Here is a 25,742-nt window from a genome sequence, read left to right as displayed (position 1 = left end):
CTACATGGAAAAAGAGATGCCAGATGTTCAAGCTGGCTTTAGAAAAGGCCAAGGAAGATGAGATGTTACTATTATTATTTTTAATAATAGCTTTATTAAATTTTAAAAAGCAGAGATATAAAAACTAACACAAACTAATAATCAAGAAACAGAGTAGAAAGAAAGCTAGAAATAAAGAAAACAAAAGTGCTAGAAAACAGAAAAGGAGAAGAAAAAAAGAAATACAAAAAGAATTACTTCCAACTTCTTATACAGCAGATATAAATGAAACATAAAATAACCACTTACTCTAAAACTACATCTTAATGTACATATTTTGCATAGTTAATTTGACCAATCATCAAATCCATACATCATAATTTCATTTTTTTTGTTTCCCACAAAAAGTCCAAAAGGGGCTCCAATTAGCATTTATCAATACTTTTTCTCTAAGCAAAGCTGTCAGTTTTGCTATCTCAGCTAATGTCATCAACTTCATCATCCATTCTTCCATTGTAGGTAATGTCAAATCTTTCCATCTTTGAGCGTATAAAAGTCTAGCTGCAGTTATCATATATAAAAGTAGAAGTCCACACATTTTTTCCAATTGTTTATCCATCAATCCCAAAAGAAATGTCTTTGGTTTTGACTGTATATTAACCTTAAAAATCTTCTGAATTAATATATGTATTTGAATCCAAATTTTTTTAGCTTTATTACATGTCCACCAAGTATGATAGAAAGTCCCTTCTTGTCGTTCGCATTTCCAACATATATCTGAAGTCCCTTTATACATTTTTGATAATATTTCTGGTGACAAATACCATTGATACATCATTTTAAAAAAAAATTCTTTTAAACTGTAACACAATGTAAATTTTAACCCTTTCGTCCACATATTTTCCCATTGTTCCATTTGTATATTATATCCAAATTTTTAGCCCATTTTATCATACAATCTTTAACGTGTTCATCTTCTGTTTCAAATCTCAGCAAAAGCTTACACATTTTAGCAATAAGATGTTCATCATTAGTACACAATTCAGTTTCAAAGACAGTTTTATTTTGTTCAAAGCCATATGTCTTTTTATCAACTTTAAAACTTTCTACAAGAAGATGAGACATTATTGCTGATGCATACTGGATAATTGAGAAAACAGACTTTCAAAAAGAAGTCAGTATGTGTTTCATTGATTACAGAAAGGTCTTCAATTATGTCGATCATGTCAGGCTGTAGAAAATGCTCAAAAAAATGGGAATCCCAGAACAACTCATTGTCCTCATGAGAAACTTATTTACAGGTCAGGAAGCCACAGTACAGACAGAATATGGTAACACAGGCTGGCTCCAGGTTGGCAAAGGAATGAGACAAGGCTGTATATTCTCCTCTTATTTATTTAACCTATATGCAGAATATATATTAAGGGAACTGGATTGGAAGAAGATGAGCATAGTTTTAGAACTGGAGGAAGAAACATCAATAACCTGTGCTGTACTGATGATACTACCCTGATAGCCAAAAATGCAAAGGTTCTGCAAGCCTTAGTAATAAAAATCAAGGAGCACAGTGAAAAAATGGGACTAAAATTAAATACAAAGAAGGCCTAATTAATGAGAACAGGTAGAACAACCAGTCTTAGAATTGACAATGAAGATATCAAAGTGGTAGATAGTTTCTGCCCTTTAGGATCAAACATCTACAGTAAAGGAACAAGCAGTCAAGAAATATGCCACACTAGCACTTGGTACAGCAGCCATGAAGGCCTTGGGAAAAATATTCAAATATCATGATGTGTCTACACTTACAGAGATCAGAATTGTGCAAGCCATGGTATTCCCTGTGGCACTCTATGGAAGCGAAAATTGGACTTTAAAGAAGCAGGATAGGAAGAGTATTGATGCTTTTGAACTTTAGTATTGGAGAAGACTCCTAAGAACACTGTGGACAGCCAAGAAAACAAACCAATGGATCATCAAACAAATCAACCCAGAGTTCTTACTCAAGGCAAAAATGACCAGCCTCAAATTATCCTACTTCAGACACATTATGAGAAGACCTACTTTTCTAGAGAAGGTTCCAATGCTGGGAAAGATGGAAGAAAAGAGAAGATGACAACCAACAGCAAGGTGGATAGACTCAATTACAGTGGCAATGGGGGCACCATTTGAGAAGCTGAAGGACCAAGTTAGGGACTGATCATCATGGAGAAAATCTATCTATGTGGTTGCTAAGAGTCAACAATGCCTTGATGGCTCATCATCATCATCATCATCATCACAGAGAAGTGTGTCAATTAACTCAATGTAATCTAGGTTAATCAACACAACAGAGACAGCCTTGAATGGTCTATGACCCAACCACCAGAGTAAGTGTTGTGGTACTGTTTGTATTTCATTTCCTCTAAATTGATATTTTACAATTCCCACCCTCCTACTTGTTCTTGTGTATGTATAAATTATAGATATATTCACTCCTAGATACATGTATAAAATCAGATGAAAGTTTATGCAAAATAAATTTGCTAATTATTTAAGTATCACAAAACTTTGTTTATGCTGCCACATAGTAATATAACCCACTGAATATAAATATGGTCTCCATCCACTAGTTTATTTTTATTTTGCTAAGTGGAGAGAAGCATACGATTCTTACCTTGTCCAAACCACCAATTCTGGAGACATTCCTACTTGTATCCATTCTAGAGATGGACTGTCCTGCCCTAATGGTTGTGCAAAGGGGGAAAAAAACCAGGAATGTATTTGGTACAACATCTTAAGGCTTGTGCACTACAAAAAAAGAAGTCCTGATGAAATTAACCTGAATGGAAATAGTCAGCTGACATGCTTGTTTCTGCTTGAGATGACTGACCAGAGACCATGTTATTATACATTGTCAATAAAGCCTGGCTGCTGTTGATTGTGGTATCTTCTTCCATGGGTGTTCACAGCTCCTGCTGCTTTTGTCAAAATGAGAAAGCACCATTGCATCATTGTGAAAGAAGCTCAAGCCTTTCTGGATGCACATGCATTAGTTTCACCAGACTGACTGGTTTGACCCCCTCCCTGCAGCTGCTGCTGCCTTCCTGTCTCGCAGCGGTATCTATTTCAAGTCGATATGACACCATTGCATTCAACATTTTCCTACTCCTCATAGTCAGCGACCAATGAAGTGGGGACTGTGGGTGTAAATGAGGATAGGAAAATATTAAATGCAAAAAGCTAAGATCAACACACACACTCTTCCATCACACCACAGTACCTATCCAGTTTGCCCCACAAGAGTAGTTGTATAATCCTTCATTTCAGACATTGGCCAGCTCAGTTTGCTGGTTGCTTTTTAATCAACCAAGAAAGACCAGACAACATGAATACCTTATAGGACTTATAAATATGTAATGTATAGATTTAAAACAGCATTTGTCACATTTAGTTTTATCACTTATTATTACATTTGTATGATATCTATCCTTTCCTTTCAGAGCCCTTACAGCTAACAGCAGAAACACACAATACAAATATAAAAAGGTATCTTGGCGCCAAGCCATATAGGACTTTCTGAGATAAACCTGGCCATTTGAATTGCACCTAGAAACTTATTAGTAACCAATGGAGGGCCCACAGAAAAGATGAAATCATGATCAGGATGACAATTGCCAGTCAACAAGTGGGCCACTGCATTTTGGACTAATTGAAGTTTCTGTGTGATCTTCAATGGCAGCCCCCTGTAGAACTCATTGCAGAAATCCGGACAAATTGTGATAATAGCAGGAGTTACTGAATCCAGGAAGAGCTGCAATTGGAGTACAAACTGAAGCTGGGCAATGTCTTGCTTGGCCATCCAGCAGTAGCCATGAGTCTAAGAAGACCCCCAAGTTGTGGCCCTGCTATCTCAGGGGCAGTTCCACCTTGGCGAGAGATACCTCTGGAGCTGGCATCTGTAGCTGAGCACTGGATTGCAATATAAAGCTGAGTATTGACAGCATATTGACAGTATTACAACTTGAACTACCAACTGACCTCTTCCAAAAGCTTCATATAGATGTTGAAGGACCAGTATCTGCAGTACTTCACAAGGGGGCAGCTGACCTCTCTTATCTCATCAGGTCAGATATTATAGCAATTCAGAGTCCCAAATGAGACTTGTGGTTGAATAAATTAGTTACTAACACATGGGGGAGGTAGGAGATGATTCTTAACATCCTGGGAATAAGAGGTAAGAGCAGATCTCTGTGGCCATACCTTGTACTATGTCATAATGTGGGTTGATTTAGGTTATTTTTCCACTAGCAACTTACAAAAACTTCTGGCTTTATATGACTTCAGCAATCGCTGGGATGATACTATAAAGACTCTTTAAGTCACAGGCGACAGAAGGCCCTTAGCTGGATTAGGTCCACGTGCTCGTTTTAAGGAAGTAAATTTTGAAATGATGCTTTGGAGAGATTTACTGATTGCAGTTGTGTTTAGTGTGATGTTTGATACAGACCCATGGCTTCTTTGTGGTTTCCTACCTTGTGCCTGGTTTTTGCAGGTTCTCCAACCATTGTTAGGTCAGTGGACACCTTTGAAATGTTGAGAGCAGGTCAAAGACACAGTCCCAATTGGCAGTCAAGAGTGGGGAATGGGAATGGCCCCTAATAAAACTGATAAGGTTGCTCCCCATTACCTGCTGTGACCTGCTATAAAGCACCAGAATCAAATATAATCTTCATGTCCAGTAGTAGTACTGGTCCTAAGATTATACAAGCATTCTTAGAAAGCAAGACAGTGAATAGCTACAGCCCTGTATTTTATTTCAAAAACCTCCCACCTGCTCAGAAACCCAACAAGAAGAAGCTGAAGTAAGAGGGACCTCCCGGGAGACTGGAGAGAAACAACCACACAATTGGCTTGCTGATAAATGGGTGTTTTGTGGTTGTCCGTAAGCTCCATGAGAGATTTTTATGGGATACGCTCTTGGAAATCCCAACCTCCTTATTGGCCTTTAAAGGCTTGGGCTCTCTGGCCTAGGTGCACATCAGGATGCCTCCTCATCTGTCCTGAAGGGTCTCTCTCAGTGGAACAGCAACATTACACTCCATCACCCTTTGGGGTCCCATGTAGGAATAAGAAAATTAGACAGCTAGAAAATTAAATAAAAGCAGCAGCACGCCTGCAATTCGATACCCACCTTTTCAAATTGGCTACTCCATATAAGTCTTCCGTCTGTGATGCCTGTCTCTTCAGTCTGAGTTTGACTAAAGCTTTATTGTAACCCTAAACAAAACAAAAATAGGATTGTTCAGTGGAAATACCTTTTCTTCTGGCTAAAAAAAAAAAAAAAAAAAGCAGCTAAACAACACTAGAGTCCAATAGCTGCGATATGTATGAGCTTGAGGTGGAAGAATGTAGGAAACACTAGGTAAGCTTGATTTGATTACTAGGTACAAAATGATTTTAGCATGCACCACAGCTGCAACCAAAAGCAATTATATCCTTTTGTACTGAAAATGTAACATGCTACAGTTACTCCAGATTGGAGCAACCTTGTGAGGTGGATGGAAGTAAACAAAACCCCAGCAAAATCAACAGTACTGAAGCTGGAAGTTAAGTATTGATCATGTATATGGTAAGAATGGCCAAGAGAAGAAAAGCTGAGTAACATTAGCATGTGTACTGTATATAAGGTGAGTCACCTCTAAAAAGTTTACAGGTGGAAGAACATCTGCTGAGTTACACAAAAAGCCAAGGCAACATTTCTGATTATAAGCACAAAAAACCAATATCCAGTTTAGAATAAAACTACCCCCTTTTTTCCTTTTTCTTTGTTTACGACCCATTCTGTTGAATAGTTCAGGAGAACACAAAAGCTTACATACTATATAGCCTTGAGTTGTCCAATGAAAATAATTTGGATGTATTAAGTAAATTACTTTAGGATTAATTGGGGTCGGAATGGAGAAGCAAATTTCCATTCCAGTATGAGGTAAGGGGGCATTTTTAAATGTATGGGCTACATAAATCAACACAGTACATGGACAATTGAACAGTCACTCTGAGCAGAAAATTTAGGCAAGAAGAAGAAAGGCCAAATACAACAAAAACTCCTCAAAATACTGGACTTATTCGTGCCACTAAAGGTCTTCTTGAACATTCAATTATGCAAATCATGCATTTCTTTTATTTACCGGATTTATATCACACCTTTTCTCAGAATGGTTCTATGGAAGGCTTAAAATAAAATAAGAAACATAAAATATAAAAAACTGAGAACACAAAACCAAACAATTAAAAGTGAAATAAAATGTGGTACAAAACAACTATATTAATGAGGTCTTCACTTGGTGCCAGAACTACTCTGGGAAAACTGCTCCACAAGTAGGGTATCCCTAGCAAAGGGATCCTTTCTTAACCATAATACTTCAGTTGACAGGGAGTTTGAGAATAGGACCTCTGAAGGAAATCTTAATGTTCAGATAAATGAATATAGGAAGGTAGAATTTCAGATAATTTTGTAATTGAGGACTTTAAATGTGTTTGGAAACTGGACCTGGAAGCAACATTGGGGCAGCTGAGAAAGCACCAGTTTCTGTTTGAAACACTCAGTTCTAGTTGAAGAGTTAGCGACTCTATTCTGGACCAAAGTTTCCTCATTGGTTTTACAAGCAATTGCAGACAATAGATATCTTGCAATGATGAAAACAGATTACCAAGGCATAGATAACTGAAGTTACTTTTTTCCAGCCAGGTAAGTTTAAAGTTACCATATGGGAAAGATGCTTTAAGCCACAGGAAACCTTTGAGCCTCTAATGAATCTGAAATTTTGGGGGGAATATGACTCCCATCAACAGCAGACTGATCACCACTCACTTAGGTGGCTAAATTGCCTCCTGAGAATACCACTAGATTAGCCTGGATTGAGTCTCAGTTCATTCTCATCCAAACTGATACTGATTCAGGACAGTCCAAGCAAGCATCCCTGAGAATGAGAAACAAAGCTGGTCTTTCTTCACAAACAGGTAGAGCTTCAGACCAACCCTCTGGATGACTTCTTGCAGCCCTTTAACACAGCATATTTAAAGAGCATATCAGAAAGAACAAAACCTTCTGGAATTCAAAAGCAGCAACTATCCTGTAGTAACTATCCAGAAGCAGAATGATTGTCAGAAAATTCCTCTCCCACATAATCAGGACAGCTTATTATGGCTAATGGCATCAAAGCTACCAAGAGTTTCAGGAGAATCACCAGGATTGCACTTCTGCTGACTTTCTCTACAAAAAGTTGACTCCACAGGCTGACCAAGCCAGTGTTTGTTTGTATGCTTTCTACATGTCCATTTCTATATTAAAAATGCTGCAGTTTTGTAAACCATGGGCAAAAGAAAAAGTTTAAAGATGCCTTCACCTATTGTAAAATATGTGTAACATTATCCCAAGATAGAGATGTCGTGACTTATATGGGTATCCACCCTAAAGTCCTGGGGACTGATGTGCAATTTTCCTTTCTTTCACAGACAACAATAAAACATCCCTCCTATTCTGTAAAGTATTGGTGAAGTAGCAGAAGTCCATTCACTGCAATTTATGTAGCAGAGACCCATTGCTTCACAAATTTATGGACTAATAGAAGTATTTATTGAATTGTTTTTCAGAGCACTTTTTAAATAAAGTATTAAGAAAAACAGTATCGGCAGCAATTAACTATTCCTTGAACTGAAAATTAGTGTCCTCAGAATTAAATGAGCAAGATATCTTTAAGTTCTTACCTGTTTAATAAGATCACTGATCTCAAATTCTCTGCTCGGAATCACTGAAAAGTCAGCTTTCACTTCAGAGTATGTGTCGTTAATGATTGCCAAGAACATGTTCTACATGAAAAAAGAAAATTCCATGTGAACAAATAATGCATTAATAGGCAAAAATCTATTAGATGAACCATCATGTTCCAAAGCAAAGCATATTGATGCCAGGATAATCAATACAGGGCAATGTAACAATTTTTTTTTAAAAAAAAAATAGAGCATCCATCTTAGTATATATCACGCTTATAGTACCCTGAATGTATTTTCTTCCTGTATGACACTTGCCATCACAAAAGGTGTGAGTAAATCTTGCTGGTTGACATCCCTGATCGTTACTTATCATTTGCACTGTAAGAATACCGTACTTGATAACCTGATGAGGATCCTGGACTCAGTTTGCAATCTGAACTCATGACTTTGTCCAAGAGGTTCAAAGCAAACTTCACAACCAATGTTACTCATGATTTCTGATTGGCCGCTGCAAAGAATTTTGCCCAAGCCTGCCACTCAAAATGAAATGAAAGCAAGGAATATTTTAGTGATGGGTATGAGGGGGTTGCACAGTGTACTAGTTGAAGTTGCATATCTAGCAGGCTTACCCAGAGCTAATTTATTCAGAAGGAAGGCTTTTTCTCTTTTTTTATCTCGGTAAATTATAGCAATAAAAATGTATTTAAAACTCCAACAGAAGTTTCTCACAGAATCATACCCATCTGTTTACAAGGTGGCACAGAAGGTAGTATCCTGTTTGTAATACTTCCAGTTGTGACACAGCCTATTTCTTAAAATAGGCCATGTGGGGTTCACAAGCCTTTTTCTTTTTATATTCCCAAGTGAATTGTCACAGGACTGGAGTCTTAGATCTCATGCCTGCACAATTTAATTTACTTGGAAGGAATTAGGTTGAGATGCCTGACTATACTTTGATTTTCTCATCTTCTTAGGTCTCAGTAGAAATTATGAAAAGCAACTTTATCCTTGAGGGTCATGCCTACCATGAACTATCCCTATTGATAACCTCAAGATTAATCTGAGAAAATTAGTAGAGTTACTTAATAAAAACAAAAAGCCAATCTCCCACATCCAACTCCAGTACTCTTATTTCACCTTTTGAACCAGAAGTTAGGCATGTAATAGGAGCAGGGATACTTTTAACAAATATTACAGCTTTCAGAAGACATTTGATATTCTTGGGAGAATGTGTACTGATTCATTTGTAGGACTGTAGAGCTAAGCATTACATTCTCATGTGTCTGGGGCTATGAAGTGTAGACTTTTTGCTGGGAAGGACAAACAGGTGATCCTAAACTGTACAGGGATTTGGATGCTAGTAAAGTGTTTTTTACACCCAAAGACTCGCCTATACCTACTGAAAAAATGCACTAGGGTAATTGTATCACTGATAATGTTCTTGACAATGATAGGCCTTAAGATGATACAAGAATGACCCATATCACTACAGATATCTTGGATCTTTCAGATTCAAAATCCCTCTATTCACCAAAAATCTCAGGATTAACAACCTCTCCATTTTATCAGTGTCTTAGAGCCCACTTAAAAAGATAAATTCGTAGGAAACGATGGACCACTCCACACTTGGCAATTTCTTCACCACCACCAGATACACATATCTTCTACCAACTGTCAGGATCTTTGTAGCCCAGACAAAGTACCCCCAACCTTGCATTCCGATTCAGTTATCCAAGATTGCACTTACCAGCAATACGAAGAATACAAAGAATACAAATGTGATGAAGTAAATTGGTCCAAGAATTCGATTTGCATGTTCTATGTCAGCAAAATTAAAATCTCCAAGTACAATACGAAACTGGGTAAAACTTAAGAGGAAGCAAAAATATGATATTAAGTATGATGTTCTATGATTCTTACTGAGGCTGCAATCCTGCGTACAGTTACTTGGTGCCACTGAACACAGAACATATTTGGAGTTAACAAAGTTATGATTCCTGTGTAAACTATTCTACATTGCATAATTCATATTAAATTTAGTAATATGAAGAATCATTCATTACAAGTGACTTACTATCATTAGCTTACAAACGTATTTGTGTTGAAATTGGGCCAAATAATGTCTTACTATTTTAGATATTTGCCGTATTTCTTAGCACATCTCCTAAAGCAGTCCAATGATATCCAAGAAACTGACAAAGTTATTTTGAGAAGAAAAAAGCTTAGAGCGTGGCGCTGGTTGTGTCCTGCTTGCAGGAGCGATACCAGGTACAACCCAGTCACTTTGTTTTTGAAAGTTATCCAAATTGGAGAATGATTCACTTTCAAGTAAAGGGTGAAAAGAGGTGAGGAGATAAATAGAATGGGTCTGTCTCTCTCTCTCCCCCCCCTCGCCAACTGGGTGCTCGTGTGCCCATGAACATTTCCTATGCTGCCAGACCTCCTGCCCTCCCTACTTAATATTCTTGAAATATTATTATAATTCAAACAACATTAAAAAGGAAGGTGGAGTGCTGCAAACAAAACATCAACCTCCAGAATGCTAATGGCCTTACACTCCATTTTGGTTCCAAGGACATTCTTGGTGCTAGGGAAAAATGTCTGTGTAGTCACGTGCTTTGTTAAGGTGCCCACTTGTTCAGAAAAAAACGTACAGAGGGTTTGCAGCGATTATCCTTGACAGTGAGCTAGGTCTGTGGCTATGAGTGACCTTACCAGTTGGGATAATATGACCAACATCAAGTAGTAGTTTAGATCTGAGGGCACAAGCCATAGAAAAGCGGATCTTTGTCTCCTAGACAACCACCTTTAAAATGATTGGCAAGGGGTAGAACATCTCTCCAATGGAAGATAGGCTTTGCTCTCCTGTTTCCGATGACTATGTTGGTATTGCTTGTCCCATCCATGCATTTTGAGAAGGGCTCGTGGGATTCAGCAGCACCAGGTAGTTCCGGAACTCCACAAGATGCTACTATCAAGTATCTCACGTTCCCTGACCCCCCTCTAAAGAAAATGCTGCTCTAACTGATGACACAGTGACACAACAGTATTAGATTACTTGGAATGTTCCATACATGCAATTCTGAAAAGTGGAAAATTCATCCACTTGTGACCCAAAAACCAGGTAGCCCAGCTGTGCGTATGCAAAGAAGATGATAAAGAACATGATGGCAAATCCTATGATGTCTTTAGCACAGCGGGACAGAGTAGAAGACAGCTGAGTCATTGTCTTGTTAAAACTTATGTATTTAAATATCTGAAAGAGAACAAAACAGATAACATTACAATGCGGCCAAAACCAAAATCTTCCACATATTCTTAAATCTACCCACTAAAGAGCTTTCACATAACTCTCAAGAAATCAATATTAAATTGTAGAAACACTCAGGTCAGTTTGAGATTAAAGAACAAAAGGATCCACAAAAGGATTTATAGAAGAAGGATTTCAATTAGATAATATTGCATCTATTACATTCAAAGTTTATTTCTGCAAAGATTCTGAACTGTCCCAGCTAATCTCTTTATGCCAGCTTCTAGCCCACTTCCAGGGCTGATTGAAAGGGCTGGTCTTAACCTTTAAAGTCATCACTAAGGCCCAGCTTATCTGAAGGAGCTTTCTGGGCACCGGTTGCAGGTAGTCCTTGGGTTAGGACAGCAATTCGGACCAGAATTTCCATTGCTAAGCGAAGCAGTTGTTAAACGAAAAAGCAAGTGGCCATGCTGCTTAGTGATGGCAGCCCTGGTTGTGGTTGTTAGTTGAGGACCGCACATGACTGTAACATAAGAAGAGGCACTGAAACCATGTCCCAGGCAAGCAGGCTAGTGGGTGGGAGGGTGCCATGGGTGGGCACTATGGAGTACAGGTGGGCAGGCAGGTGATGCAGGCAGATGCTGCAGAGAGTGGGCAGGTGGGCACTATGGAATGCAGGTGGGGGGGTGCCACAGGCAGGTACTACAGGGTGTAGGCGGGTGCCACGAGCAGGCACTACAGAATGCGGATGGGCTCTATGGAGTATGGGTGGTTGGGTGCTACGCAGTACAAGATTCCCATGCCACCCAGGGGCTCCTCAGGAGAAAAAGGGGCAGGAGTGGGAGTGACTTGTGGGAGTGACTTGCAACCTCCTACTGGCTTTCCCATTGACTTTGCTTGTGGGAAGCTGGCAGGGAAGGTCACAAATTGTGATCACGCAACCATGGGGATGCTGTGATGGCCACAACCTTGAGGACCGGTTGTAAGTCCCCTTTGTTCAGTGTTACCATAACTTTGAATGGTCATGATCCAAGGACTACCTGTAAGGCCACATTCCACGGCCACCACCTAAGAGGGACTTTAATGCATTATGGTTTTCTTTGTGGCTTTTCAACCTCCCAGGCCTTTTAAAGCCCCAATTTAGTATTTCTGATCTTTATCAATTTATCATGCCACTGGCTTTATTCTGATTTTTTATTCCCTGCCACCATGTTGTTAAAGGAAAAACTGCAGTCACATTTGTTTCTAAGTCATTCCAGGAAGGAAGCCTAATCAAAGAGCATGAACGAGAAAGGAAAAAAATGCATGCAAATGTTCTTTAGACTTTAAAATGGGCTTAGAATGTTTCTTTCTCCGTTTATAGTTTGTTGTAAGAGCTACTTTTTTTTTTTTAAAGACTCTTAATAAGGTTAGCAGCAGTACCTTTATCCACGCAAAGAAGACGTTCACTGAAATCATATTATTGTAACGGGTCTGCCAAAATCCAAGGAAATAAAAGTCTGGATAAGAATCTGAATTGGAGAGCAGATTTTCCATAAGTCTGGATACCTCAACCGTTCGGTAAACATTGAAAGCAATAGCAAAAACAGACAACTGAACAGGAGAAAAAGCAAAGGGTTGTAAGGCTGCAACTGAGAAATTAATTGAATGAGAAAATCAATTTATGCCTGCAAATCATATCTTTATTAATATTACAGGATGTAGGCAAAATACCTGCGAGGACTCTGTTACTTTATGAAACATCATACCCTGTTATTCAGTATTTTATCCTTCAGTGATCTTTTAGAGGGAAGCCTTTCTAAACTGTAATTAAATGCATTTGACAATTTACTTGACAGCATATATGAACTGCCCTATGCAAAATTACTTTGGGCAGCCAACAGCAATACTCCAAATTAAAACACAGTATAAAGACGACAAAGGCAGAAAGCAAAACAACCCCTCAATTATAATCAGCACAACCAACAATTCCTATCAGTCGGCACCAAAAGCACCCTGGGACTGCTGTTAGCACTGACTTCAGTTGTCTTCGAAAGATAGCAGGAGCCATCTGAACCTCCAGGAGGGTGGCATTCCAAAGCAGGGCCCCTACCGCAGAGAAGGCTCTCTAGGTGTCCTGGCTGGATGGGCAGATTCAATGCTAGCAAGGCACTGCCTGGTGTATCCTGGTGCTGTGCCATTTAAGGACTTTAAAGATAATGCTCAGCATTTTGAATTGGGCCCAGCAGCTTATTGGTAACCAGTGCAGCAATTCTAAAATTGATATTATTCCATCCTGGTGAGGTTGTCCTGACAGCAATTTAGACCCTATTTGTTATATCAGCTGCAGTTTCCATGTTGTCTCCATGGCAGCCCCATGTACAATCCATTACAGTAGCTCAGCCAAATGCTGATCCGGGCATGAATTAGTCATCAGGGCATCCTGGTTCAGGTAGGACTGGAAGCTAGAGTTTAGAGTCCAGGAAAACACCTAAGTTACAAACTACCTCCTTCAGGGGAAGTGCAACCCCCTCCAGAATAACCAGTAAGGCTAATATTCTCAGATTGCCCAGATGTTAATGAATGAAAGAAACTCTGTCTTGACAGGATTTATTCTGAGCTGGTTTCACCCCATCCAGATCCTCGCAGCCTCCAGTTCAGGGCTTCCATTGCATTTCCAACTTGGCCTAGGCTGGTGAGTATAATAGGTGTCATTAGTAGATGTAAAATAACATAGGGAAGAACCTTATGGGACCCCATACTGGAGCGCCCCTGGCCTCAAGCATCCACTCCCATGACCACTGTCTGAAACTGCCCACTCAGGTAGAAGCAGAACTACCATACTTGATCCTAAAATGTTGTAAAGACAACAAAACTAAGTATCAACTCTAAAGTACAAGAGCATTTTTAACACTTTACTTTAGCAGAAACCAAGAATATAAAATGTTTTTGATTTATTGTGGATATACAGATGGTCCTCGTTTAATGACCACTCATTCAGTGACTTTACAAACTTACAATGGCATTGAACAAGTGGTATTTACAACTGGACCTCGTACTTATGGACATCACAGCATCCTGCAGTCACATGATTGCAATTTGTGACCTTCCCTGCTGGCTTCCCACAAGCAAAGTCAATGGGGAAGTTGCCAGGAAGTTAAAAGGACAGTCACGTGAGGTCCTTGCTTAGCAATGGCAACCAGGACTGCTGGAATTACTGTTGCTAAGCTAGGCGGCCACATAGTTTTTCAAGTGATGACCACATCACTTAAAGATGGAATTTCTGGTCCCAATTAGCATCATTAAATGAGGCCTACCTGTATTGGCAATCAGATAAGTTTTGTATGTGGCTGATATTGCTCAACATTTTCCTAAGTATTTATTTATTTATTTCATTATATTTATTCTAGCTGACCACTCCAGCAGATTCTGGACGACTTACAAAATCTAATTCAAAGTTAAAACAGTTGAAAACATAAAACGAAACAGCCCAGATGAAAAACAGCCATTAAAATACAGCACTGAAGGTCCCTCCCCAAACACATTATCTCCAGGACTGGAACCAAAGCCAGGTTTTAGTGGCTTTTCTGAACTCCAGGAATATTGGGGAATGCTTTTCCGGAGAGTGGAGGCCATGACAGAAAAGCCACGCTTCCTAGGTTCCACAAGATGGCAACATTTAATACAAGGGATCTGGAGTGTAGCCACTCTGCCTGAATGCACCAGGCAGGCAGAAACAAGGGATGAGAAGTGGTCCCTCAGATAATCAGGCCCTACGCTTGAAGGGCTTGAAAGTAACAACCAGCACCCTGAAATGCATGCGGAAGCCAAATGGTAGCCAAGGAGGCTCTTGTAGTAGTGATGACACATGGGCACAAGTGCCCATTACTGCTTGTGTCACTGCATTTTGAACCAGCTGTAGCTTCCGCATGGTCTTCAAGGACAGCCCCATATTGAGTGTATTGCAGTAGTCCAATCATGAGGTGACCAGGGCATGGGTGACCATCCGCAGGGCTTCCTAGTTAAGGAAAGGGCACAACTGATGTTCAAGATGTACTTGTGCAAAGGCCCTCCTAGCCATAGTTGCCACCTGCTCTTCGAGCAGTAACTGTGAGTCCAGGAAGACCCCCAAGTTGGGCACAAGTTTCGAATGGGGAAGTGCAATCCCATCCAAAAACAACAGTGGAAATGTCTCTGGCCCAGCAACGCCAAATGGCCACAGCTGTTCAGTCTTGTCAGGACTGAGCCGAAGTCTGTTCCTCCCCATCCAGACACAAATAGCCTCCACGTGCTGGGTCTGTACCTTGACAGCTTCTTTTGCACAGCATGGGGTACAGATGTAAAGACGGGTATCATCAGCATACTGATGATACCAAACCCCAAACCGATGGATGACCTCACCCAGTGGTTTCATGTAGATGTTAAACAGGAGAGAGGTAGGTGAGGGGCTGTGAGTGTGATCTCTCTCCTGTCGACACTGAATTGAAGCACTGCAACACACTGGCTCCTGCTCCCAACCCTTGCAGTCAGCCCAGAAGAATACCATGGTTGACAGTATCAAAAGCTGCTGTGCACTAGGATGGATGCACCACCCACATCCCAGCTCCACCAAAGGTCATCAATAAGCACAACCAGTGCTATCTCTGTAATATGCCCTGCTCTGAAGGCAGATTGAAACAGGTCCAGATAATTTGTTTCCTCCAAGAACCTCTTGAGTACCTTCTGGCTGCCTTAACAACCCAGGAAGTCACAATCTAATAAACAGGTGGTTGAGTTGACAGACTGGAGGACTTTGTCCACTTCCTCAGGAATCACAGAATTGAACTTAGTCCAGATAACCTCACAAGACTGTGCTCTGGGGACCTCACCTGGGCCTGCCCAGAGTCCAACTCTGGTGAATCTGAATGAGTTTATCACTCAAATAGTGTGAATACTCCTCACAGATAATCCTGAAGTCTAGTCCCCACAACGAGTCACTCTGAAAAGGGCTACTGGGTGGCTATTGGCAGACACAGTAAGGATGGAGGAATAATGACGTTTTGCTGCCCTTATCGCTACAATGTAGCCCAAATATGGGCTCTAACTTGTGTTTGGTCAGATTCACTTATCTTCCTCCAATGGCACTCCGGGCATTGCTTCTGGTACTTCATCTCCCAAAGCTCCTTGGAGAACCAAGGTGCATCTCCTTACATTGTTCTCTTTCTTGTCCTTCAGTGTTCCAAAACAAAGGAGTTCACTGTGGCAAAGCCTCCTCTGATTCATCAGTTCAAGCTCTACCTTTCATTGGACCAATGTACGTTATGCCCTCTGTCCCATTCAAGGCAGGATGGAAAGAAATGGTTTTCTACCCTCCTCCTATTTCAATTTGGCATTTGTTATAAAACCCATTTGCTACATCAGTGACATGTAAATGCTGAAACTTACCAGGAGCAGTAACATATCCAACCAATTCCAAGCATCTCTAAAATAATCTCCTTTCAGTTTCTTCATTTTTATAAATTCTTGAATAAGGAATGTGAAGATGAAAAGACAGAAGATGACTTCACAGGAGGCTAGAAAATAATCATAATACGTGACGTATCTGAGAAGTTTTACAGAATGGAACTGCCAAGAAGGGATTACACCACCTGTTGCAGGAAATTCCATAGTCAGCCTGTGAAAGTAAAACAAAGATACTATCTTTGTATCCAGGTTGTGGACCGTGGGTGGCCACTTCCTAAGATGCAAGCTAAATGAAACCATGAGGAAACCCACACCAAGAATATAGGTGTTGCTATTATTTCAATGCTGCACAACTACTGATCATAGCAGTTTTGTTCATCTTTAATGAATATGTAATTTCTATAATATGAATTTTGATGATGATGATGATGATGATGATGATGATTTGGTATATATACACGTTTAAAAAAAAAACAGCATAAGAGGGTTCAGGAAGATTGACAGAAAGGAGACCCTCATGGAATCCCTGAGCTAAGGAATGCAGCTCAGTGCAGAGGCATGGAGCACTGGAGAAAAGCAGAGCCAGGAATGAGGCCAAAAGTTCAGAGGTGAAGAAGTGGAGTGTTGAGTTGGCGCGAGTGCAGTGAGCAGGTAGAACCAGAGGAGTGAGATGAGAAGGGGTAGAATTTTGGAGAGTATATCCTAGAAGACAAGTAGAAGCTCAATACCTAAAGGGGAATTAAGAGATGGAGAACCTCTAGACCTGAAGACACTTAAAATCTCAAGGGAAGGATACTGCCTACAAGAAATGGGAGAAGCAAATATCTCGCTGCAACTCTATCTCCAGTAAAAATTGTAACTGCTTGAAACTCTCAACTAGCCATGTTTTTTTTATGAGGACTTTTCATGTGGAGCTCAGTCAAGTCAGCCCTAACAGCACAGGTATTTCAGCAAATTTCTCTCAAAAATAGGATATGTAAGAGAGAGTGATTAGAAGAGCTCACCTGACTATACAAAAAAGGTTAACATTAGCATTATACATTGAAAAATCAATGAAGACAACCCTTGTTCCTCGGGTGATCCAGCTGTGTTCCTTGAGGAAGGCCAGTGTCTGTAAACTTTGTTCCTTTGATTTGCTCAAGGTGAACATAAATCCTCCAGTACTATATAGACCAATAAGGCCCCAATGCCATGGAGCTAGAGTAGAAGAAGTGGAGTAATGCCACCTGGTGGAAAGAAGAGTATGAATCTATTCTTTGAAAGTTAAATGCATTATTCAGTCACATACAGCTTTCTGACAGTAAATAGTAAAGTAACATTTAGGTATCTGCCAGTCGCATTAGAACAGTGTTTCTCAACCTTGGCAACTTTAAGATGCATGGACTTCAACTCCCAGAATTCCCCGGCCACCATACAGGCTGGGGAATTCTGGGAGTTGAAGTCCACACATCTTAAAGTTGCCAAGGTTGAGAAACACTGCATTAGAAGAAAAACTGCCATTTGTGCTAATAGAAGCCTTCCTTCCCATACAAATGCAGACAGGAGTAAGACAGGATCAGGGCCAAAGTATGGGACAAAGAGCTCAACTCCTTTTCCCTCAGGAGAGTCCCAGTCCAAATCGCCCTCCTCCTAGCACATGTATTCAGGACCATGAATCCTTCTCAGGACTTAGCCTTCTACACAGCCATGGGGCAAAGACAACCAATGGCATGGGAATCTGTGCATGGCCTCTTATAACTTCATATAAATTGAGAAGGGGAGGAGGGCTTGATAGGGGATGTCTAGAGAAAGGTGCAGTTCAGATCTTTGGAGCTTGCTGAAAATAGAGAGAAGAGGCCGTTACCACAATCTTTGCGCACATCTTTGCCAAACCCAGCCAGTATTCGTTTTGATATAATACATGGGATAAATTGATGCAGATAAGCTTAGCAGAAAGGCACTCAGTTCATAAGCATGTTTTGTTTCAGAATTTTGAACATTTAAATAATGAAATAATGGGATTTCCCCGAGAGGACATCAAATCCCACCATCAATATGAGTTTGCTAAAATACATGTAAAATGAAGGCATCGGGAAAAAAACCTAAAATGCATTTATACTTACGCGGAACTATTTTTAAAGCCAAAGCTTTCTCTATCTTCATGTGTGTAGCGATACTGCCCGTAGCATTCTCTCATAAATGCCCGAAAAGAAGGATAGATGGAGCAAGTGTTGTTACGGATTTTCAACTGCCGGATCTGAGCTACTCCCAGGAGTAAGTTCTCATAGTAGATGTGGCTACTGTTTCTGTAGCTAGTCGTGGCATTTTCATTATACCAGGTTTTCCAATAAAGCCCATTCACAAGTGGGCCTTCTAAAAACTATATTACATGAAAGAAGTCATTTGTTTGCTTTTTAACAGAACAAATCCACCTTTTGAAACTCACTGAAAAGGAATCTAACATGTTTTAATGCCCATGGGTAGAGCGGGAAACCCTCCAAGCCTTGGGAAAGGTACATTTATCTTCTTTGGCATTATATATCTTACCAAGGAAAACGTAACAAAATCAATGGGCATATCACTTGGTGGCATTTAGACATACAGAACCTCTTCGTATTATTTTGTGAATTTTATTTCCAGACTAAGCCTATACACATCCATTCAGAAGCAAGCCCCACTGATTTATTTCACCTAATCCTGTAGTGCATAACCAAAACCTTAAAAATCCTGTTCACAATCAATGTTCTGTGAACATGATCCCTGTTTGCCTTCTTTTATGAAGGTTTATTCCCACAGCCATGGGGCCTGCTAGAGACCATCCTTGGCATACTGAATATCTGGTCATCTGTTCTTTAAATCTCTAGTCCAAAAGGGAAGACTTCCTGCCTGCAATCCTGAAGAACCACTGCCAGTCAGTGTTGGCAATACTGGCTAGAGACTCAGTGCAAGGCAGTCTGATGCACACAGGGTGGCTGAAAAACAACCAGAGCCTGCACTTCGGAATTTAGTACGATTGCCACCAAAATGCAGTAGCACAACATGTGAGGATTCTGGGAGCTGCAGCACAGAGATCTGAAGACTGCATGAAGACTATGGGTTGCCTACCACTACACTAAGCCAACATTTGTTTTAATTGTGGTATGCTGAACAATCCAAAAACCAGCCAAAACCTTGCTTGGTTTTGGATACACATAACAAGGCTTAGCAAGCTTCAGTCTTCCAGATGACAAAGTATTCATGGTTGGTATACAATCCTGGTTTATTTGGTTGGTTCTCTCCCTCTTTTGGAACTGGGATTGGTTACAGAAGGCAAGGGCCCCAATGCATCGAAGTGGAGGGTTCTGAGCAAAGGCAGAACTCTTCTGAGATGCCCAATGAACCGGAGCCAGTTGTCATAACAACGGCCAAACAATGGCCTACGTAGCTATGGAATACCCTCCCTGAAACAAACGCTCCCCTCCCCTCTGTTTTTGGAAGAGCAAAGGTGGAAAGGAAACTTTACCTTCCAAAAGTCAGTAATGCTGCCCATAGTTTTGAAGATTGTTGTATCATCCGCTGACAAAGGGGTTTCCAAAAAGAGGTTGGCCATTACTCTGTTTAGGTAATACATATCTGTGCTCACCATCCCAAACGTCACTAAAGAGAAATACATTACACAAAAATCCAACATGAGGAAATGAAACAGCAGGGCTCATCAGATTACCTAACACACTTGCCCTGTTTATTCACTGGAATCCCAAAGAAAAGCGATTTGTGAACTCCTTAATGGGCCACAGCAAATATCAGAGGGAAAAAAGGCAATTATTGCCTCAGCTATGAAACAGCTTATCCCATGCCACTAACCATAATGGAGAGATATGCAGGGTGGTCCAAAATCATGCTGTATGTCCACGAGCATTTTAATTGTTCTTGGGGATCTCAAAGGACTTTGGTTAATATGTAGAAGCACCATTCACAAGATATGCTTTCCTCTCCATCCTTAAAAATCCCCACATCTTCTCCATCTTCCACAGGAGCAGAAGCTTTCTCCCCAGCTCCTGGACTTGCTGGCAAAGGTCACCCAGCAGGACTTCCCAGCTGATGCCCTTTGATAACGGGCTACTTATCTTTCTGGATTACCTTTCCACCCATTGCACTGAAATTTCCTGCAAGATTCCCGCTTGACTGACCTAACATATACACTTTCTACTTCAAAAACCTACCTTCTTTCTTTCTTTCTATCTATGAATGAAAATAGGGAAATGGATTAACAATTACTCTCCTGATTTTTTTGTACAGATATAAATCCACTTTTCTCAGTGATCAGCAGTCTGTATAAATGCATCACCCAATCATATTTAAAGCTGCCTTTTTAAACCTTCACATATGCATACCCACAGCTGCATTCAGACATAACAAAAATTCTAGTGAAGGAAGCTGGCTTTACTCCTCCCTGTCATTTTGATTACTAAACAAGCCAAGAAAAATACAAGTGAGTGATATAACCTAGGTTTATAGCTGATTAGGTTTATATTATTATTCATGCATATGAATATGAATAATTCATATTATTCATATGAATGAATAATATGAATCTAATCAGCTATAGATTCATATTTCATATGAAAGCTGGCTAGGTGACTTTGGATCAGTCCAACCCACCTCACAGGGTTGTTACTGTGGGGAAACATAGGAGGCAGGAGTATTAGGTATGCTTGCTACCTTGATATATCTGTATCTATCTGTGTCTATATCTATATCTATATCTATATCTAGATATTGATAGATAGATAGATGAAATTGGGATAAAAATATAATAATTTTAAATAAATAAATACTTTTATTTATAAAAATAAAATAATTTTCTATATGCAGCTTGAGAAATACATAATTCTGTGGTTTTCATTAAACCCTTTTTGTAGGAAAAAATCAGTTCCCTTTTCCGGACTTACATATACATAAGTCAGTTAGAAAAATAATGTAGATCAGCAGTTCTTGAAGAGTCGTCTTCATTTCTAGCTCTCTGCTATGAGTCAGTCGAGGTTTCACACTGCCTGTTAATATGTGATTTTCAGAAAGAAAACAAAAAGAAGAACAGCTCAGAATGCTCAGAATTGTCCAAGCTCAACCAAGCCAAAGGAAGTCCCCAAGTTACAAAAATAAAATTAAAAATCCAGAATTAGCTGTGACTCCAAATGTATTATTCAGTTTCTCACTGCACTGAATCCAACTAAATTAGCCACTTTACACTTTATGAAATTCACTACTGATAATCATTAATGTTGGTAGCTTTTTAAAACAGTGAACGAAGTATAATCATTGTAGCTAAATGACTGGAGCTTAAGTATTCAGTACTGGTCTGCTTTAGAAGCCCAAATATTGTTGAAAGCAAATGTTGGCTGGATGCTGTATCTTTTCACAAAGGTGGCTGCTCTGAGAAATAGAACATCTGGCATAATCCAAAGAGGGGCAATCTTTCAGATTGGAGTTGCCAGACTCCAACTCCCATCACCCCTACGCAACATGGTCAACGGACAGCAATCCCTAAATATCCAGAGAATGAAACGCAGCCGCCTCTGCTGCAAATTGCAGTCATGCATACCACCGTCACATACTTGCTTCTGCATGGACACGAGTTGCAGATTTGTGCAGTGATGTCGCTGAGCATGTGTCCTTCGCCTCCTCTCCTCTCTCCTGCCCCCCCCATGGGGAGGATTTAGATCCTCTTACTCCAGATTCCCCACATATTTTTTACATTCTTTTCCTTGGAAATCAGCATCCAATTTAACTAGCCCAAAGCAGCTGCCTAGTTCGCCTACGGGGATGGGCCACTTCCCTGATTTTGTGGTTTGTTTACTTTGGCTTAGAATATAGTTTGAATTTAGCCACTCTAGTTTGTAAACCATGGTTTATGGCAGGGGTGAAAAAAATCTTTGGATGGCTGGGGGAGTTGCACTTCACATTCTTGTGTCTGCAGAGAGAGAGAGATGAAGAAAATGTATGCACAGAATTTTCTGTTTATTTTTCCTCATTTTGGGGGTGGAATCAGTGTTTCACTTTTTATTCTAAACTATGTTATGCTTATTTTAGGGCTTAATTGAAGTTTTTGAGTGCATCCTATTTCAAAATAGCAGGAAACTAGGCCAGCAATTTTCAACAGCAGTGGTCAGAGTTATGGAAGGGAGGGACCAGGCTATAAAAAAAGGTTTAGCTTCAGGTTATCAATTTCTGGTCTATGGCACGTGTTGTGTGAATATAGCCAACTGCAATTTATTCAACATAGCACGATGAAGCAAAGTATTGTTAAGTGTAATGTACGGCTTAGATTGAGCATGAAACTGAGCAAACTCAGGGAGGCAGTGAAGGACAGGAAGGCCTGGCACGATATGGTTCATGGGGTCACGAGGAGTCGGACACGACTTAACAACAACAACGGCTTAGATGGATTTAGAACTAGATTTTATGTAGAACAAAGCTATATCTGCACAACATGCAGATTTTCTGGATTTCCATGACACACTGAACCATAACCTAGCCCCACAGGCCGGGTTTACACTACTTAGTAAGCTGAAATGCGATTTCGTGTTCACTGTGTTACGCAACTGTAGCTAAAGCGTGGACAGGACACGGATGCATGAAGAAGTTTTGCATCCTTCTTATGTCTTGTTCATTGACACTGTTAGTGGGAAACCACATTTGCCTGATAAAATCCACAGGAACAGAAAACCCCCAAACGTTTGGAGCACCAGGGCCCTCCCTGAGAAATTGGTGTAAACGCCACAGGCTCTTGAGTTACTCCACCTGTTCAGCAGCAACAACCACAAGGCCTTAATATGCAGATGTTCTTCCCTTATCTCGGATGCAGTAAAATCCACTGTTAAAGACCCCCCTTGTCATTCGCACAGCTATTCAGACATTCATGGGGTTCATTTCTAACGACCCCCGTTTCAGCTCCCGAAATGAACGTCTGTGTTTATAACTACGTTTATGACTACGGTAGTGCCCTTCCCACGAGTCCCCCTCTTCGTGCCCAAGGCAAAGGTCAAGCTCGAGGCTGGACCGCGCTTGTCCAGGTACGAAGCGAAGGTCAAGCGCGGGCGGCGCACCCACGCCAGGACTGGCCGGCCGGCCGCCTTCCGCCCAGGCGCTCTCCCCTCCCGGGAACCCGACCCACCGAAGCTGCTTCGCCGCTCCAGCGTGGACGTTTCCTGGGTGGATTTGGTGCCTGACAGAGCCATGGCGGCGCTCGCCGAGAGAGCCGCGCCGCCGCTCCTCTCCGCCCTCCGCCGTGGAATAACGAACACGCCGCCGCTCTGCCTGGGCTGAGAGGGGAGGGGAGGGCGGGGCGCAGCTGCCTCTGCGCGAAAGCCGTCCTCGCCTTCTCCTGCGCGCAAGCGGGGATCGCGGTCGGGGTGGCCGCCGCTTCGAATTGCACCAAAAAAAGCCAGCTTTTAGCGGGGCAACGGCTGCGAATGCAAGAAATTTGGGAGTTCTGCAAAACATCTGGGATTTATTTAGTATTTATGGGTTCGGTTCGAGCCGTCTTTCTTCTGAAACTCGACCCAGCTGGATTCGGTTTAGCTGTTAAGCAGAAGTCCTGCGTGCTGCTTTAGTGGCTGTCTGCCAGCCGCATCGTGTGCAAAATACGGAAAATTAGGCTAATGGGATAAACCATGATTATGCCAATAGATGAGGGTCGCGGGAATACAGTACAGCTAGCGCGTTTTATAGCTCAACAGGGCATTTAATCTTCTTGCTGCAGATCCAGCGTTCTTCCCTTTTTCCTGTGGCCTAGTATTTGTATTTTAAAATATTCTGACTTGCATCAGTATTTGTAGGGTACCTAGAAAGCTGTATCTAGGTACCAACATTCACTTGAAGTGCTGGGCTTCTTCTGAAGTAGACGGGATGTCAGACAGGCCTTTTTTCATCAGGAAGCAATCATAGTTTACCTTTTCATGAGTTTAGGGCTACCTGCCATAGGTGGGCTGCAAAAACCCCATCAGGCAATGGCAGGTAAGGACATGCACCCTTGGCTGTCACCTACCACTGGCCTAAATTTTTAGCTCAGATTTGTTAACTTGCAAGAGTTTGCTGTTTCAAGCATAATGTGGCTCCTGTTCCTCATTCAGAAACTATTGACTAATTAGATGATATACATACTTGGTCAATAACAAGTTTTCCCCCCTTAAATGTCTTTTCAGGTTTCTTTACATTACTCTTTTAGAATTGTCACAGCCTAGTTTTTTTTAATCTATACAGTGCTTTTCATTGTAGTTTTTTTATAGGAGTACAATGCAAGTAACTATTTGGCCAAAGCCCTCCCCCTTTATCAACAGAGATCTTAACATTTCTTGTGAATGTTATGACTTGGCATAGGAACCCAGTATAGATAAAAGGGCGCTGTAGCTGAAAGCTCTCTAATTACAGTAAGAACCTCTTGGCATCCACATTAAACATTTAAGTAGGATTTTTAGCATTCCTGTTAAAAGAATTTCCCTAAGAGACCTTGTTTGCTGTACCACCTTAAGATACAGCACTATTATCTCATGGGTTCTTCTGAGCAGAAAGGAAAGCACTTCTGCTTAGGGAAATACAGTAATACCTCGGTTCACGAACAATTCGGTTCACGAACAGCAGTGGCCGCAAATTTTTGCTTCCGTTCGCAAACTCCGCATCGGGTGACGAACACAACTCGTGGCCATCTTCCCTGCTCTGACACGTAGTCATGGCTTCCTCTAGGCGAGATTGCGGTCGCAGACAGACACTTGCTGTGAAGCTTTTTGGTGTTGCCTCAAGCAAGGTTAGGGTTCTCTCTTCATACTGTACTGTACTGTACTTTGTTTCATATTTTTGTGGTTAAAAAAAGAAAACATGGTTCAGAACGGATTAACCTTATTTACATTGAACCTTATGGGGAAATTTGATTTGGCTCGTGACCAATTCGGCTCATGACCAGAATCGTGGAACAAATTAAGTTCGTGAACCGAGGTACCACTGTACTAGGGAAGCCCAATCCAGGAAACCCCCCTTTACAGTAAAAGAAATTGGTAGACCCTTTAAAGTTGCCCCCTAGAAAATCTTCCTTCTTAAATTTAAAACACACACAGACACACACAGATTTTGATCAAAATGCTGTTTTAGAATTGTTAAAGATTCTTAAGAAAAATAGAGCTTCTGAGATCATGATAAAATTCTATTTTGCATTCTGGAAGTAATGAATGCCTTTAGGAGAGAAACCCTGTTCATTTTTGATTATTCAAAAACAAGTGTGTGAATTAAAAAAAAAATAGTGTAACCAAAACCTTTTTTTTTTTTAAAGGATCTTCATTACATCCATGTTCATTGCATCTTTATTCTAAAATGAAGCAGATGGCAAGTC

At 40.7% G+C, this 25,742-nt stretch overlaps 1 protein-coding gene across 4 annotated transcripts in view; it reads right to left on the bottom strand.

Moving 5' to 3' along the window:
• PKD2L2 (polycystin 2 like 2, transient receptor potential cation channel) overlaps nucleotides 1-23,681 on the bottom strand; it is a 38,106-nt gene extending 14,425 nt beyond the window's left edge. For 3 of the 4 annotated variants that reach the window (XM_025166211.2, XM_088133803.1, XM_088133804.1), the window contains exons 1-12: nucleotides 23,535-23,681; nucleotides 21,313-21,414; nucleotides 19,884-20,017; nucleotides 18,505-18,761; nucleotides 17,407-17,628; nucleotides 16,385-16,613; nucleotides 12,404-12,574; nucleotides 10,806-10,987; nucleotides 9,479-9,599; nucleotides 7,726-7,827; nucleotides 5,150-5,235; nucleotides 2,633-2,699 (exon numbers count right to left, since the gene is read on the bottom strand). In XM_025166211.2, the coding sequence (XP_025021979.2) occupies nucleotides 2,633-2,699; nucleotides 5,150-5,235; nucleotides 7,726-7,827; nucleotides 9,479-9,599; nucleotides 10,806-10,987; nucleotides 12,404-12,574; nucleotides 16,385-16,613; nucleotides 17,407-17,628; nucleotides 18,505-18,761; nucleotides 19,884-20,017; nucleotides 21,313-21,414; nucleotides 23,535-23,598 (1,737 nt within the window). In that variant the 5' untranslated portion in view covers nucleotides 23,599-23,681. Of the gene's footprint in view, nucleotides 1-2,632; nucleotides 2,700-5,149; nucleotides 5,236-6,146; nucleotides 6,190-7,725; nucleotides 7,828-9,478; nucleotides 9,600-10,805; nucleotides 10,988-12,403; nucleotides 12,575-16,384; nucleotides 16,614-17,406; nucleotides 17,629-18,504; nucleotides 18,762-19,883; nucleotides 20,018-21,312; nucleotides 21,415-23,534 lie in introns of those variants that run through there. The other variant, XM_088133805.1, reaches the window with a different exon arrangement.
• Nucleotides 23,682-25,742: the final 2,061 nt, after the last annotated feature.

The sequence above is a fragment of the Python bivittatus genome, unplaced genomic scaffold (assembly GCF_059951505.1).
Source record: "Python bivittatus isolate LINGU-HERP-01145 unplaced genomic scaffold, Pbiv_v1 ctg000080_np1212, whole genome shotgun sequence".
Taxonomy (NCBI): Eukaryota; Metazoa; Chordata; class Lepidosauria; order Squamata; family Pythonidae; genus Python; species Python bivittatus.
The sequence above is the reverse complement of the archived record's forward strand: the minus strand, read 5'-3'. Positions and strand labels throughout refer to the sequence as shown.